Source organism: Zonotrichia leucophrys, chromosome 2 (assembly GCF_028769735.1).
Source record: "Zonotrichia leucophrys gambelii isolate GWCS_2022_RI chromosome 2, RI_Zleu_2.0, whole genome shotgun sequence".
Lineage (NCBI taxonomy): Eukaryota > Metazoa > Chordata > Aves > Passeriformes > Passerellidae > Zonotrichia > Zonotrichia leucophrys.
The window spans coordinates 46,625,527-46,643,026 of NC_088171.1; the positions used below are offsets into that span (position 1 = coordinate 46,625,527).

Consider the following 17,500-nt stretch of genomic DNA (forward strand, 5'->3'; position numbering starts at 1 on the left):
AAGGCTAAGCTCCACCCCTAGTAATGTGACCAGTCTTGCCCAAATCCATTCTTTTCTATACCAAAAGTATAACTGCTTCTTCTACCTCTTTCTAGTGTTTATTCTTCCACCACCAGAACACCAGAGTGCTTTTAAAATAAAATCCACTGCAAAAGTGAAGATTCTCCTGATCTCTGATTCTTCTGGTCTCACTCAGAATTCTTTCCCTTGAGATATGGGCTCAGATAGTAGATAGAGTTTGAAAGGATTTTTCTTAAATTTAGTGTATTAATTTCTTGCCTTTTTATATTCTCAAGTGACAGTCTTCACACCCCTGCAATCCAATCACCTGTATTTTTTATCTGACATTGTGTTTTAAAGCAAAACGACTAAATATGCGCATATGTAAACAACAGCAAAACAAAACTCAGTAGCAAAAGCCACATTCAAGGAGCTGGATGGAAAAAAATAACCAAACAAATTCTTTAAGTACATGAAATGGGGCTGGGATTTTAAGTAGACAATAAAGATCATTTTGTATTTGAAAGGCTGGGTTTTAATCCTCTTTTTGTAGGAGGCTGAAAAAAATACTAGTCATGTTGTTGATGTAGGAGCAAAAACACAATGCCAGGAAGCACAAACATCAATTCTGGTAACTATCAGCCAAAGCAAAATTATACTTGTACGGAAATCTGGGAACCATGTCTATTTAAGTGACAGACAACTGGGGCACTTCTGCACATTTCCCATACAGGAACTAATGAATTACCTATTTACCCAATCAGCTCCAGGCTTTATGTGGACTAATGAAAATGCTAACAAACACATTAGTGCACAGACTAAAAAAAGAAATCAGGAGACTCTCAGCCTGATGGAAAATAGCTTAGGATTATTAAAGAAAATACAAAGATTTTTATATCAATTATTTCCCATAATGAAATGAGACTGAGAATACAGACTAGGTTAGGAAGCAAAACTCCAAATGGGGAAGGTGGGGATCATGGGAGAGTGGGTTAGGTATGCTGTTTGGAAAAGTCTGAATCTTTTAAGGGCTTGTGTCCCTGCTTGCTCTCTGCACTCTGCATGGGTTTTGGCCCAATAAGGACAGACAGGTGAGTGGGTGGTGTCTCCAACCCTTGCCAGGGCAATCAAGGCATTGTGGGGTTTCATTGTCACTCATATGTGCACTGTGCAGCTCACGGCTCTGATTCATTATTGCTACAGGATTTTGCTCAGGAACCTGAGAGGTTCCCACTTCCAAAGGGATGGGACCTGATGTGGAGCAGCTGGCCATCCTCGCTTGCAAATTAAAAACTCTTCACTTTGTGTGTGTAGTGCTCTTCCCCTCAACTGGGGAAAACACCACAGAGCTTAGAGCAAGAAAAATTAGCAAAATAACGAGAGGTTTATTTTATGTTGTCTTGAAAATATTTTGAAATTCTAATTACTGCCTCCAATTTAGAATTATAATTTTTAAAATACATTTCAATCTCTGGACTATTGAAGTATCCAACATTAAACATATTGACCTATATTTCTCACGCACTGCCATCAAGATTATAGCTGATTCAGTAGTTAGACCTTTGTCTTATCTTTTTAATCCATTCATTTCACTAAAACATTGCTTTCTCATCCTGACAATCTACTTATGTATTTGATTTGCTGGAAGCTGAGGATAATCTGTTTAGATTATTGCTAAATTCATCACAACCTTAAATGTTTCCTAGAAAGTTAGATGTATGCTATGCACAAAAGTAGACCTGCCACCCCTGAGGAGCACTCACTTTGGTTTGGGCCCATGCGGAGCCTCTAGCTCTTCTCTGTTCTCATCATATTAACCAACAACCAAACTGGGCTTGGTGGAACTCAAATCTATCCTGGGACTCTGATGATATGGCAAGTATTGTGCCAAGTCTTGGCTACAGTGCCATTCTGCAGACACTATTTTAAAAAAAAAATAACTGGAGAAAAATAAAAACCAAAATCATATAATATTCTTATTTTCTTCTGGAAGGACTTTACTGATGTGACTTTTATTAGCTGCTAACAAAAACAACTCAAGCAGGTTTGCCACAGGTTTGAATTGGGTGTTACTTAGAACATGTAAAAGGTGACTTCTGTCAAGATAATACTGGAGACTTGCTCTGAGAATATACTGAAATTTTAATTTGTGTCACTTTCTGTTGATCTTATTGGAGCTTATTGTGCAATCTGGATTCTAATAGTGAGGAAGACAGCCAATATCAAACAAAGCTAGAAAAGGTATAAGACTTTCTGTAAACAGAAACTAAGTGAGAAAAACCAAGACCAACCAGAAACATTCTGAGAAGGAAAGAAGTACAAAGGTATTCTTCCAGGTATGATAGTCTATGAAGGTCAAAACCAATCCAGACATACGCTGTTATTTGGTATTTGGACATTTTATTTCCTTATTTATGGTAGGAAGCATTGACTGTTTGGCAGCACCATTTCAAAAACACTGTCAAGACCCCATGTCAGCAATGCCAAGAAATGGCAATCAATAAGTGCCCTGGGGTGTCAAGAGGACAGCCAAAAGCACACAATAGCTCCAAAATCTTACACTGGCTTTTTTTCTGTGGTCTCACCCAGTCTGCTAACCTCTCTGAGATACATCCATTCACTCAGACATGAATCAGAAGAGTGCAGGGGTTAAGGGCAGTGTGAGGGGAAATCGTCCTGTAAGTTGAAAACTTGTCCCAGCTGGTCATGAGCTGTCATTTATCCTGGGGAAGGGACTCAGCCAGGGACTGCACTCTCTGTCCCCACAAACAACAAAATGCTTCATCCTCCCTCAGTCCTGGAGCTCACACAGCAGCTCAGGGAGAAATCTGGGATGGAAGTCCTGTTAAAACCAGATTGCCATCACCTGCTGAGAGGGAGATCAACTGGAAAGCAAAATAAAATCATGCACAGAGTCATGGGGAAAGTGTACTAGTTTATCAGCAGGGTAACCATCAGAGCTGCTCTCTGTTCATTTTTGTGGTGAAAAGGTTATAATTTAAGCACACTTGACAGGTACACACAACCAAGTGGAAAGCTTTTATTCAGTAAATACTTATTTTTAGTCACATAAGAAGGTTGACTTTACTGCAGGCATTGCACTGCATAAACAGTGTCTGTTTAAACTGTGCTGGAGACACAACAGTGAAGAAAAAGGTCTAAAAATTAAAAGAACCAACAGTTACCAGCAGCAAAAGGGCATAAACATGGGGGAAAAAAATATAATTATTATTTCTTGTTCCTTGGAGGGTACTACAAGTTACTTGCAGTAATTAAAACCAAGTCTGAACTCCACAGTGTTGACAACAGGATGAGATGTTGCTGTCCAGGCAGAGGTAGCATTAATTATGCTGGGCTAGATTGCCTTTATTGACTTGTGCCATTTTGTCTAGGATGACCCTGTTGAAGGAGGGAAGTTAGATGACAGCCAGGGGCACACTGCACTAGAGCTGAGCTCATTCAAACACACAGAATTTCAGGACAAGAAAGAGAACTGCAGTGCTTTTCCTGCTCCCAGGTACCTATTTTGTGGTCCTGTATTTCTGTGACTTATGCTTTTTACTCTGACTAGTCAAAAAGACATCACAAAAAAAAATCCCCAAACTGTAGCCTTTATTTCAGAATCTGAAAAAAAAAAAAAAACAACAAAAACCAAACCAATATACAAACAAACAAATAAAAAACCCCAAAAGATAAGTAAAATTAGTAATTAGACTGTATAGATTAGCAATTATTGAAATTACTAATCTATACAGTCACTTTACAGGGCATCTGTGTATGTGGAAGGGAGCAAAACTAACCACACAGAACTGGTCAGGTTGGAGGGGACCACACTTGGTCGTCTGGTCCAACCTCCCTGCTCAAGCAGGATCATCCTAGAGCACACAGCAAAGGATTGAGCCCAGATGGTTCCCGAATATCTCAAATGAGGAAGACTCCACAACCTCTCTGGGCAATCTGTTCCAGGGCACGGTCACTGCACAGCAAATAAATTCTTCTTCATGTTCAGCTGGAACTTCCTGTGCAGCAGTGTCTGCCTACATCGGTTGTGTCATGCCCTATTGCTTGGCACCACTGAGAAGAGCCTGGAAACATCCTCTCAGCACCGCCGCTTTAGATACTTATAAATGTGAAAAATGCGTATTTTATGATTGGCTTTTTGCAAATATTAAAATGAATATTATATGTGTTGTGTTAGAAAGTAACGCTGTATTAATTCTCTTAAGTAGTGTGTTAAATATAGTTTTAAGTTATAAAAAAGGTTAGAATAGAAACTATGCTATGTAAGTTATTTTTTAAAGAAAGGACTTGCAGTGAGATAGCAGCCATAGGACACCTAAACCTTTCAGATAAAAAGAATTTGTTGCCCCCTTCAGAAGAAACGAACTTCTTCCCGCCTTGAAGGCGCTGTTAGGATTCAGAGGAAGATGTTGACGGTGACCAGACAGAATCCTGTCTTTGAATGGAATTTATGCATCATGTATGAGGTGTATGAACATGCAACAGGCTGTTGCTTTTAGGGGTTAATCCTTTGTTAACGGGGATCCTTTTTCGGGCTCGTGCTGCCCAGAAAAAGGTACCCGGACATCCGTAACTCTTTATTTCTATTGTTTCATATTATCCTAATTCAAATTGTCCAAATTATTATTACTCTAATTGTATTACTATTTTTATAACCATTTTATTACTATTAGACTTTTTAAATTAAAAAAAAAAACACAGCAATTGGCGTTTTTCACAATAAACATTAATGAGGGCCCCTCTCTTCTCAAGGCCGAGCAGGCTCTGTGCATTTTCTACAGAGCTGAATCCCGGTTAATTAATTTTTTAAATATCATTATTTTTGTTATTTCCTCTTGTTCTACCCTTCCACGTTACATTCGGGAAAGGTGGAAACTCTTCCCGCTGCCTCCCCGCGCGGAGCTCCCGCCCCGTCGGGCGGCGCCAAGGGCGGAGGCGGCGCCTCGCTCCGACACCGACACGCCAAGATGGCGGCGCCCGCGGCCCGGCGGGGGAGCTGAGGGAGGGCGCGCGCAGGTAACGGTCCCCCCCCAGCCCGGCCCCGCCTCACACCCACCGCCCGCCGCAGCCGCGCTAATCCCGCCGCCCGCCGCTTCCCAAAGCCACCTCCTTTGGGCTCCTTGCCCGCGCCCAGCCGGCTCTCCCGGCGATCATGCGCCCACGGAGTTCCCCCCTCCTCCGGCCTCCCTCTGTCCCCGCTCCCCCTCTCGCTCTGTCCCGCCTGCTCCCCGTGCTTCTCCAGCGGCGGGACACGCCCCCATTCCCGCGGGGCTGAGTGAAATGTGCTGGGCCTCGTTAGTCCGTTTCCAGGACTTTAATTCAGTCTCCTGCCTGCTTACTGCATCTTTCCAAACGTTTTCTGTGTCAGGGAGGTTTACATTGGGTATTAGGAAAAGGTCCTTCCCCCAGAGGGTGGTTGGGCGCTGAACAGGCTCCCCAGGGAGGTGGTCACGGCCCCAAGCCCGACAGAGCTCAAGAAGGGCTTGGACAGTGCTCCTGAGCACATGGTGTGACTCTTGGAGGGGCCTGTGCAGGCCCAGGAGCTGGAGTCAGCGATCCTTGTGCATCCCTTGTAGCTCAGGACATTCTGTGATTTATTTCTCTATCAGACCAGCCCCTTCCTCCTTGCTTGGCACACCTGCCTGAATAAGACAGTTCTAGGCTCCTAACCTGCTCCTTGAAAGACTCACACAGCACTGGGCTGGAGTGCCCTTAAGTGGGGCAGGGAGAGTCACTCTCCTTGTCCTAGCTCCATGCACACAAGCCTGGAAAGGAAAAACAGCTTAGTGCCATGTCATTTGGATTTGATTATCCTCTGTGCCATGCATCCTGGCTTGCCCCAGCACATGGCTGGCTGACCATTGCACCCTGTGCATGATGGTACCTGGGAGCAGCAGCAAGGACACTGCAGTTCTTTTTCTCATCCTGACATTCCATCTATTTGAATGAGCATAGTGGTGGTAGTGCTGTGTGCCCTTGGCTGTGGCTGTTTTCTCACTCCCATGCACTGCTGTGACCCCTGCCTGGGTGACCTGTAGGGCCGGAGGTCACCCAAATGTGCCCTCTCAGGCATGACATTGGCTGGTGGGCTTCCTTGAGCTGTGCACAGGCATGGGGTCTGTGTTCTTTCTGTCTCAGAATCACAGAATCAGTTAAGTTGGAAAAGACCTCTGAGATCATGGAGTCCATGCCATGGCTAAACATCACCCGCTCAACCAGACCTTGGCACTGAATGTCATGTCCAGTCTTTCCTTAAACACCTCCAGGGATGGTGACTCCACCACATCCTTGGCAAGCCCATTCCAATATCTAATCAACCCTTCTGGGAAAAAATTCTTCCTAACGTCCAACATAAACCTCCCCATGTGCAGCTTGAGACTGTGTCCTCTCATCCACTAGTCTCCTTTCATATGGAGCTCCTGGGGTTTAAAATACTTCCTTTGTAAACCAGCAGTGCTGAAATTGGCTTGTATAAGGAAGCACTCCTTTCTGTTGTAAAAGAAATCAATAGAAACGAGACATAAGTAATAAGAAAATAATTAGTAAAAGTAAGCAAAAAACTTTGAAGTACTGAGATGCTAATTTTGAGATGAGTGTGATGTTATGGGCTGGGGGAAGTTGGAGTCTCCTGAATGACTCATGTGCGCCTGAACTGGGAATCCTGAGTACAGTCCTGGATCTGTTTTTATTACAAATGAGAGAGATTATGGAGGGTAGCAACAAGAAATCCAAAGCACTGATGTGACATAAGTGAAGGAGTGTTTATAAGACCCTGCTTGATAAGTAAGGGAAAAAGGAGCAATTCTTTGCATAGGTAATGAGACAGGCAGTGAGGGTTTGTGTGTGCATGTATGGTGAATGTTAAAGGAAGCATAACTCCCACTAGCTTGCTGGGGATCTAATTTAGGTGCTGTAGCAATTATTTCTACTGATAATGTTTCTACCTTACAGGAAATGCATAAGTAAAATCTTTTCTTATTCAGAGTTTCTCTACACTGAGATTTTACTGATGTAACTCTGCAAGGAAAATTCTGAACTGACTGAAACAGCTAGTTTGATACAAGTGTATTGGGCAAAATTAAAAAGAGAAAAACAACACCAAAGCACCAAAACCAACCGTAGAGAATAGAAAATACTGATGTAAAAATGCCATTTAAAAAAAAAAAGGCAGTCAAGATGAAAAGGAAATCGCAGAGTAGAGGTTCTTTTAATGCCATATTTTCTACTGTAGGAAGTAAAATCAGCAAAAATCTTGTTGAGACTGATCCCAGATATGGGAGCTGTTCAATCTTTTCCCATCTGAGTAGCTTAGAAGATTCTCTCTGAAGCATTTGAGGAGTTAACCAGATTTTTAGTTGAAAAAGAAAGCCTTAGCAAAATAGTTGGTTTAGAATATCTGGTTGAAATCTACTAATTATAGTCATCCTCCCCCATCTCTTTTCAGTGATGACAAATTCAGTATTTTTACAGTATAATTTCATCCAACTTCCTTTTCTCTCTGTTTCATTCTGAATTTTTACTAACACCCTGTTAGCCATCTTCTCTTCAGGCAGTGGAGCTTCTGGAACCTTCAATTGACTGATTATGCCTTTATGGGAGACTGAATGCAAGAATTTTATTTTATTAGATAAGACATCTAACACAATGGTTTTGTTCTGTGCAAGGCCACAGTTAGTTCTCTTGACTAAAAAATACATACTTTTATAATTCAGATGTGGAAATAAAATGCAAGTTCCATGAAAAGCAGCTGAGTAGACTAAGTCAAGTTGAAATAATTTAATAGCTACTGCTTTTCAGTATAATCATAATAATCATTGAATTCTTGTTATGTATTGTGGCATGAAATAGATATTTTTGTCTTTTCAGATACCATAACCTTAAGAATGCAGTCGGTTTATCAAAGAGCTGGCCCTTGTTCCTCCTGTTTGAAGAGACAACTAAATGGCTTCCTGGGATTAATTAAATGGCAGAGAAGACTGGTTCCTGCTTGTGTGAGAACCATTTACAGTGAGACGGGCAAATGGGAAAAAAACTATGGGTTGGAGACAAGGAAACGAGTTGAAAATTGGTGGTTCCCAAGAATAAAGGAACAGTTCTGCAGAATTTCAGAAACTGATGTAAGCAATATGAGAAATGTGGAGATTACATGTTTATATTTTTGTTTTCTTAGAATGAAATTAATTGAAACTTACTTAGTACAGATGGCTTTTAATGATTAGATGTGCATTACATTTCAGGGGAAAATACTTTCATGTAGATTATTGAAAACCATTAATGAAATAAGTAAACAAAAAAAATTTTTACATCCTGAGGAAAAATACAGTAATAGGCAAAGTATAAACTTGTACATTTAGGAAGGGTTTAAGTAATCAGTTCTTTCTTTGCATATTATACGATATTTGGACTTAATTATTTAAAGTATTAAAACAAACATCTAATTGTAACTTTTGTAAACAATTTTCTCAAGGTTCTGTTCCCCACATTATGACAAATCTATCACACTACACCCTGTGACTCACTAAAATCTGTGTAAAGGGAAAAAGATTTTTTGATATTTTCTGGTTTACAGTCTCATAGGAATAGTAAGTGACTTGAAGAAAAAAAAAAGTTTTCCCATGCAATAAAAGATCTTGAAAACAGCTGTATCGCAGTCTCTGACTCTTTTTGCCTTCACAATTATTCTGTCACCATAGATAAGTACACTTCTGTGGCTCTTGTTGTTTTTTTGTTCATCTCTCTTAAAATTTGCCTTTTCTCTGACAAAAAAAAAAAATTCTATCAAAATGTTGAAGAGAGAAAAGAGCTTGCTTTTTCTGGGAAAGAAAACTGAGATGAAGTGATGTGTATGTATACCTGTAGCAGGGAAAGCATTCATTTAGATTTTTGCCTTTTATATACATATGCACATAGAAGTCATATATAGCATATGTATACTAAGTTCTAAATTGTATTTTTAATGATATTTTTGTTTTATCCTTACAGTTGAGGTAGATTTTATAACATATTAAGAGGCAAATAGTGTGTAGTGCTCAGATTATTTCTGATTTTGCTGTGATTGAACAAAAGTGATAAAGAGATATTATTTGACAAATACTAATAGAGTTTTATTCAGAACAGTAAAAGCTGAAAGCTGCCTGTAATTTTTTTATTATTAACAAGAAAAATAATATAAGAATTTAGCAAGTATCAGTGGCTCTTGATACTATCAATGTATCAGTGATGAATTCAGTGGTAATCAAGATGTAATAGGAATAATTGATGTGCAAGAAGATTTGTGATTTCTTTGTAACTTTTGTCATTTTAATTAAACCTAAGTAAATGAAAGTATTCATTTCTTTTCATTATGCAAAATCTTGCTTGTAAGATGTGTTCGGATCTGAGGATACGTAGTGAAACTGAACAGTTTCCCTTTAGCAGATGTTCATGCAATTGCAAATGATGCAGTCACTCTGGGAGTTACTGCAGTTCAGATGACAAAAAGCAACTGGCCAGGAGTGAGCTCTGTGTTTGTTGTAGATACAAAATAAAACATTAATTATTTAAACTGTTGTGAGTGTAATTTAATTGCTATGTTTTCATGTTTTTGTTGGGGCAGACTACGAACACATAGATAATCAGTTGCAGATGCTATAGTTAACCTCCAGTTCTGTCAATACAGCGCTTTTTGAGTAAAAGTGAATTAATTTTCATAACATTTAAGTGCCATAGAAGCATCAGTATAAATTCATGAGATGGCAGCAAAGTCTGGTCAAACATCTCCATTCACAGCCCCAAAGAATTTGATCCAATGAACTTTGTCAGTGCTCACTTAGATCAGTTCCAGCAGAGCTGTGTTTCGATTTATGGTGTCGTGTAGTAGTTTATAATATGCATGTGTATTTGTTCAAATGAAATGCTAACTCATGTAGTTACTAGTTTCTAAACATTTCTTTCTAGAAATCAAGACCAAAATTTTATGTGCTTTCTATGTTCCCATATCCTTCTGGGAAGCTTCACATGGGCCATGTTCGTGTCTACACCATCAGTGATGCAGTAGCTCGGTTCCAGAAAATGAGAGGGATGCAGGTAAGAATAGATCAGTGGTAGGACTGGGTTGGGGATTTTTATATTTTAATATCACAATTGATCAGGAAATTAGTATTTACCAAAATCCATGAAAGTGGAGTATGTGCTGCAGGTGTGTAGATAATGACCTGTGAAGCTTTGAATACTGAAATATGAGAGTTTTATTAAAGCCAGTGGTGTTCAGAGCTCACTGTTGGTAGGAGTGGTTGGAAGCTACATCAGGTGATAACAGCTGGTGCTGTATGAGGTGCCTGAATCTACTGATGTGTGGCACAGTGTCACTGAGACCTCTGGGCCACACAGTTTCTGTGAGAGGAGGCTGACAGCCCTCCTGTCAGCTGGGTGGGACCAGGGGGGAGGAAAAGATGTACCTGGCAAGAGAAAATAGATACCACCAAACCCAACTGCTTTCACCTCTTCTGCTCCTGAGAACCAGTTCATGTCACTTGTCAGATGCAGATGCCTCTGTGCCTGCTGGGAGAGAAACCTCTTTTTTTTTGTGACTGCTGCAAGTCAGATGAACAGGATCATGCCATATGTTACATCATGTGTGTGTAGCTGAAAGTTTCTGTCCTGTAGCATCTGACCCCTTGGCTTGCCCATTTCAGCCTTCCTCATAAAAATGAAATATCCTCTGAAGGTGCAGGCCTACAAGGTAGGCTAAGTCTTAACTTTCTTGCTACATCTGCAAGGAGAAATCCCATTTTCCCTTCCACATTTCTCTGTTTCCCAGTCTCCCCCACGCCTGCCTCATAATTTCTCCTCACTGCCTTCTGTCTCTCCATTAGGTTGAAGGGGTAGCTGAGAGCCTTGTCCCTGCAATCTGCAGTGGAATCTTGGCTGGCATTCCGCAGTAAAGGCTGGCAAGGTAAAATTTGAAGGATGTAAGGAAGGTGTAGGAGAGCTGTGGCCTGAGTGACAGCCATATTACAGAGGAAAGACATTTGGTAGAGGGAAAATGTGAAGAAGCTGGGAAAACAGTAGGAAGGAGGAATATGAAGAGAGAAGGGAACAAAAAGAGGAAAATAGTATAGGCAAGGATTTAGGATGACAGGAAGCAGTCTCTCTATTGTACAAGAGTGAAGGAGCAGCTCAAGAATACAGGTATCAACCTCAAAAGAGTACAAAGAAGATGAAATTGAGAAAGAATGTTAGTTGCTGGTCGTGGTACTAAGTGCAATTTCCTTGCTACAAGTGCTGAAGAAGTGTAGCATTTCCTGGATTTATCACCATCCCTGAGACTCTGATAGGTATTGTCACTGCATTATTCAGTGTGCTGCCTTTCCACATACTATGTGTTTTTTGCCAGTGATGAGCATACCATGCACTGAATACTTGCTGCTGCTCTACAGATATGCATTCTTAGGCTTCCAAAATTGCAGGAAAAGAAATAAATGCCTTAGACTTTAAATGAGAAGAAACCCCAATGTCTGTTATAACACTTACCTTTCCTGACTCCTCTGAATGACCAGAACTTGGATCTCACTAAAAAAATGCAGCTAACAGGGCATTTGAAGGTATGCTTGATTTTTGCTTGATGTTAAGACCATTCATGAAATGTCATTTCAGGATGTAGCCCTCTCTTATCAATAGCAGGGAAGGTAGCCAGTAAATTGCTGTTCAGAAAGATGAAAACTTGCTGCTTCTTGTACTTGTGAAAATAAAGTGAAAATAATTATCTGCATCCAGTAGCATGCTCTTGTAAATTTTTAAGTACAAGGTAAGTAGGCACTTTAATGGAAACATTTGGAGAAAAGTAAAAAGATAATATAATTCCAGTGAAATGCAAGAGCCGCTATGCAAACAAGTTTTTTTTTCCACGTTTGCCTATATTTTTTATGGAAAATTTTTTCCAGACTTTTGAAGTTTTTACATCTTGCATTTCAGCACATTTTTATATTTCTTGTAAAAATTACTTTGAAGAAGTGCCTGTAGAACATGCTGGATTTCTAAAAATACTTATATCTTCTGTTATGTTAACCAGTTTGAACATCTATTTTTGACTAAAGGTGGGAAGCCAAAGAATTTAACTTTCATTTACAATTAAGAGACATTAAAAATCTCTCAGATGATTTTCTGGGTATGTCAGATTAATAGGCATTGTGTTATTGATGTGCATTAACCTGCTGGAACTTACATTTACTTTAAAGAACTTTTCCTTTATTGCCCATGCTAATTTCTCCATCACTTAGAATTGGAGTCTGTATAATTGATTTTCTCTTTGCAATTAATTTATCAACCTCTAAAGCTTCTCTCTGCCTTTTTCATGGTTGTACAATCTGTCAAAGGTTATTATGATGTATAAGATACTGTGATGACTGTAAGCTAAGACGTGGTTATATCATAAAACTTTATATATTCCCTAGAAAAATTAATTTGTCTCTCAGTATTCAAGGAATTACTGGAATTCTTCAGTATATATAAAGAAAGAATGCTTTAGAAACAGAACTGTTAGTATGCATAATTTTGAAGTTATTCTATTGATCTTCTATTTCTTTCTCAAAATTCTGCTGTAATATTCTATGTTTGAAAGCCTAGGGACTGCTAATTTTTCTCTAATTAAAAATCTGAGAAGTGAATCAATTTCAGGCATTCAATGCAAGGTTAGGGTAAGATTTTTGAGCAACAATGTTGTTTAAACTTTGCATCCATCATTTTCAAATTAAAAGTGTAAGGCAATGAGAAATGATGGGCTGTTACAATGAAAGTTACAGAAAAAACCATTCAGATTTACAGTTCCCAGGGAAAGCTTCAGACTACAATGTATATTTGTTATTTAATAAACAGTGAGGGGAAACGTCTATCATGTGTATGTAGTTGACAAGAATATATGATTGAGTAAGAGATTAATTTATATTGAACAAGGTGGAGGTATTTTTCATAAAGAATGCCTTACTGAGAAAACAGTAAATTAGTTACATCTTGATTTAGTCTGAGCAGGCAAGAATTGGCCTATATTTTGTAATATTTTAGTGAGGATAGGCTAGAATACATTTACAAAGGGATTATTTTGAATGCAGTTGTGTAATTTCTTCATATTGGAAGTATTTTGAAATTTTAACAGGAAAGTTTTTAATCATTTGGATTCTGTTGTGGTTTTGGTTTTTCTAAAATGTAACATTAGTATTCAAATTTTTTTCTGCTCTATAAGTTCTGATTTTGTTTCAGTTTAAAATATTGTAGAGAGGTAATGCACACTGAACTCTACAGATATTTCCCAGAAAACCTGTACTGCTTTAAGTGTGAAAATATATATCTATTGCTCTTTTCCCCACCTTGTTTCTGAAAGAAATACTGTTTCAATATAAAACTGTAGATGAAAGCATTGTAAAGCATTGTCTTGTTCCAGCAGTCACTCCTCAAGGACCTGTAGGCAGTGCATGGGAAGCAAGGTGTCATGCACTTGGATTGGGTTGCTGGATAAATGATTTGTAGAGTACATGTGTTAGAAGGTAACTTGTTTGCATTTTGATTACTGAAGATGAAGTTTGAAGTCTCTGCCTGGGAAATGTAAGCCATATAGATTGCTTAGCATGGCTGCACTGAGCTGGTCTTTCCAGAGGGTGTTAAGGGTGACACGTTTCTTGAAGTGCAATTAAAACAGTTTTTATATGGAGATTTCTACATCTTATTAAAAACATGTTTATTATAAAATTCTATGAAAAAGTAATGCATATATTTTAAATTACAAATTTATAGTTGTTAATAAATCAGTCCAGAACTATTATGTGTAGTTTCTGGTTGTGTTTACTCTGTGAATTTACATGCATGTTGTGAATGCAAATGTAGGAGTTTTGTAAGAAATTATTTCCTATTCATTATTTGAGATTGCTGTGTAGAAATGATAGAGATATTCATGGTGATTTTCACTATGGCAGATTTCCAGTGTGCTATTGCTCTGGGAAAAAGTATTTACCATTACTTTATCATGCTATCATTAGCATGTCTTTGATAAATTCCAAAGTGGATAATTTGTGCCTCTCAGAAGACTGAGAATAATTCCCTTAGTGATCAGTAAGCAGAGTGATTCAGTTCAATAGTTCTTGTGATATCTTTGTCATGAAACTGGTACCAAAGCCAGGCAGTCACATGTGAGAGTTGTACAGAACTGAGAATAGTCCTCTCTGTAATCAAATCAGGGGGAAATTCCTGCTCGCTAGAATCACACTATACTCATTATTTCTTAATTTATACTTAAACTGGGATGGATGGGATTAAAATATAGTCAGTGATATTTCTGCAATGCCCCTAAATGACTTGAAGAGCGTTTTCTTTTTATCTATAACATATCTACTTTTTAATTGGATGTATTTTCATTAATTATTTTCCCTTTCAGCAGTGAATCTTAATGCTCTTGAAATTGCAAAAGTGAATGGTATTGAAGCCAGACAGGCAAGTTTAATTAAAACTCTATAATTAATCATCAGTAGGATGAATTATTTCGATACAGATCCGTTTTTTACTCATCTCTAGCTGCTATTCTCCAGGTTTTTTTTGTGAGGCTTTTGTATCCTTTTGTCAGGTTATTTCATGTGGCATAAATTAAGTAGCAAATATTACAAGTATTGTGTGTGAATTGAATCTTATTTAATTTCAGTTTTCCCACAACCTGTACTGAAGGTGTTAATGAGCTCACTCTGTTTCATTTTGAAAGAAAAAGAGAAAATGAGATATAATTTTAAATATAATTATGTTAGACAAGAATGTGTGAGATTAAAAGGCAAAAGATAACTTTGTTCTCAAAATCTGTGTGGTATTTTGTGGATGTTGAGTAATTTCTCATATCTTATATTCTATGAGAATAAAAATAAATGGGCATTTTATGTTTTGATAGAAATCTGTATGGTTTGATTATTAGAGAGTACCTTCTCTAATGTGCAGCACTATGTTGCAGAGAAGCATTGAAATAATCCTTTTTAGGATCTACACTGGTCAAAAATTCCTTATTTTTATCTTTTTTCAGGTGTGCCTTGTCTGCTTGGGGGAGTTGTCTGTCTGTCTGTCTGTCTGTTTGTTTGTTTGTGATAATTTTTACCTGTTGTGCAATGATGTCTATTACCTGTAGTGGTTAAAAGAGAATCCAGGACCTCACACAAGGGAGGTCTTGTATTTGAAGTGTGCTGTAATACGCCAGTTTACACCAGATTTTCAACAAGTTCAGCCCACTGTGGGCAGCCAATGGAAGGAGCAGCCATCCTTTCCATTGCCCTCTCCACCTCCAAGTCCTCGCTGTCTCATGTCTGTGATTGCACAATTGCAAGATCCATGATGGAGCCAGGGGTGTTTTCTGGCAGCTGGAACTTGTAATCATGGATTGCCTGTTTTGCCAGCTGGTTTTGGTCAGTTCATGTCGAGTGTGTCTTGGGGCTGCAAGCAGAGATAGGAACATAGACTTTGCTGTATCAATTCAAACCACTAATTTGTCAGCAAGCCTCTTCATTTTCATTTCTGGTCATCTTCTTTTATTGCACATTCTCTGAATTAAATATATTTATCTACAGGCCTTTCTGACACTGAGTCTACCATCTTTCTTAAAATTTAGAATGCTCTGATCTGAGTGTAAGAACAGTATGTCAGCTCCCTGGTCATAGTTCTGAGATATACTGAGTACATCAGGAGAGCAAACATGTTATTTGTGTCCTTACAAAGACCGAGGAAAATTCACTGAATCACCAGCCCTGGTTATGCTGATGGAGGCTTAGAGCTGAGTGTTATGAGATCATTGTCAGCTCTGTGTTATACAGTACACTGATCTCACCTACTGATGCCAGTGTGATGAGCTGATTGTTACAGCAGTGAACACATGAGAATACTCAGAGAGGAAGAGCTGAGGTCTCAGCATTGAATCAAGGGAGTTTGTGTCTTCCTCCCCTTGGTCCCACAGTAACATGAAGATCTCTAGTCATCGCTAACAACAGATGTTTGACCATGCTGGGAAATGATTCTTAAAAATGCTTCAAGCCAGAGTCTTTGGGATCTAAAATGTTTCAAGATGCAGCTGTTTTTATTTTTAATAATTTGTTCCTAAAAAGACGATTCAGTGTCGTAGTTACTGAGCACTTTGTTCCCTACATGCTGTTTAATCACTTCCTTGTAAGCTTTTATACTCCTGTGCAAACCATGTTAAGGGGTAGAAAATGCCAGTGTTTCATAGCTGATCCTGCATGGTCATGTGAGCTTCTGAGGATCTGAAGTTATGCCATGTATGTTCAACACTAACCTGGGAGTTTCCAGCACGAGGAGTTCACCTGCCCACTTCATTGTGAGGATGAACACACAGCTGCCTTTGGTGATGGCGCTGTCTTCTGCCATTGTAAAATGGCTGGAACTACAGCCTGCCTTGTTTTACCTGGTGTAGGCACCCTTAGACTTATGCAGCCTCCTGTTTAACAAAATACAGTCATTTGTTTTTCTTTCTCCTTGAGGCTTAGAGAAGTGATGCTCGGAAGAATGGTCACTGCAGTGGGCAGAATGGATCCCTCAGTTGCATAAAGTTTAGAAGTTGCTGTTGAAAGCAATCAAGTCAGCATTCAAGAAAGTGGATGACTTGTTTTTCTTCTACTCATCTGTGCTGCTAGAGAGAGCAGCCATGTTTTCTGCTAGTTAGACCAGTGACCAACCCATCAAAGAGCTACAAGGAATAACCCTTTGGTATTCAAAACTGCTTTCCAATTTTTTTTTTATTTTTAATTTGTTTTGAACAGTCGAACTGTTCCTTTTTCCTTTGTGCTAACTTCTGACATGTTAGTTGCATATTTTCTTCTCCTCTTCCATTTCTTTTCAGATTTTTATGTTGAATAACTAGAGTTAAGATGTAATGTCAAATGCTGGGTGGAGAGTGTGGCATTTTTGCTGCAGATTACAGCCAGAAGAGCTGACCTGTTGTTTAGACAAATGCATTTCATAAATCATTCAAATCCATTCATGGTAGAGAATTAAAAGAGACAATAAACTTGAAATAATTTTCTAAACCCCTGTGCATGTTACATTCATCTCTATAGCAACTACATAAATAGATCTATCCTGGAGGCTAATTTGAGGATATTTTTAATGTCTCTTTAAATTCAGTTTTCTGATTGAAACTTGAAGTAGCATACTTCTTCAGACCTTTAGCTTGAGGAATGCTATTGGTCATTAAATTGAACTTTTGAATGTGAAGAGTGGATATGGCATTTTTTGATAAATGCTAGGATTTGGAAGATCTGTGAGCACAGGTTGCTCCTTCCAGCACTGATGGTACAGGGTTAAAATGTCTGCACATGAACTGTCTGCAGCACCCATCAGCCCTTTTGGGGAGTCTGTCGCTGGTAGTGAAGTTGTTTTTCCCACATCTTTTTGCTCAGGGCCATGAGAAATGAGATTGTGTCTTGCGTTTGGCTGCTTGTCTGTATCCAGGAGATCATCAGAAGCCAGA

The 17,500-nt window shown here is 38.9% G+C and overlaps 1 protein-coding gene across 1 annotated transcript in view; it reads left to right on the forward strand.

The window, feature by feature from the left end:
• The first annotated feature begins 4,961 nt into the window (after positions 1-4,961).
• The window catches only part of LARS2 (leucyl-tRNA synthetase 2, mitochondrial), an 83,638-nt gene continuing 71,099 nt past the window's right edge, over positions 4,962-17,500 (forward strand). Inside the window, exons 1-3 of the mRNA XM_064704853.1 lie at positions 4,962-5,037; positions 7,888-8,138; positions 9,958-10,086. Coding sequence (XP_064560923.1) covers positions 7,905-8,138; positions 9,958-10,086 — 363 coding nt within the window. The 5' untranslated portion in view covers positions 4,962-5,037; positions 7,888-7,904. The remainder of the gene's footprint in view (positions 5,038-7,887; positions 8,139-9,957; positions 10,087-17,500) is intronic.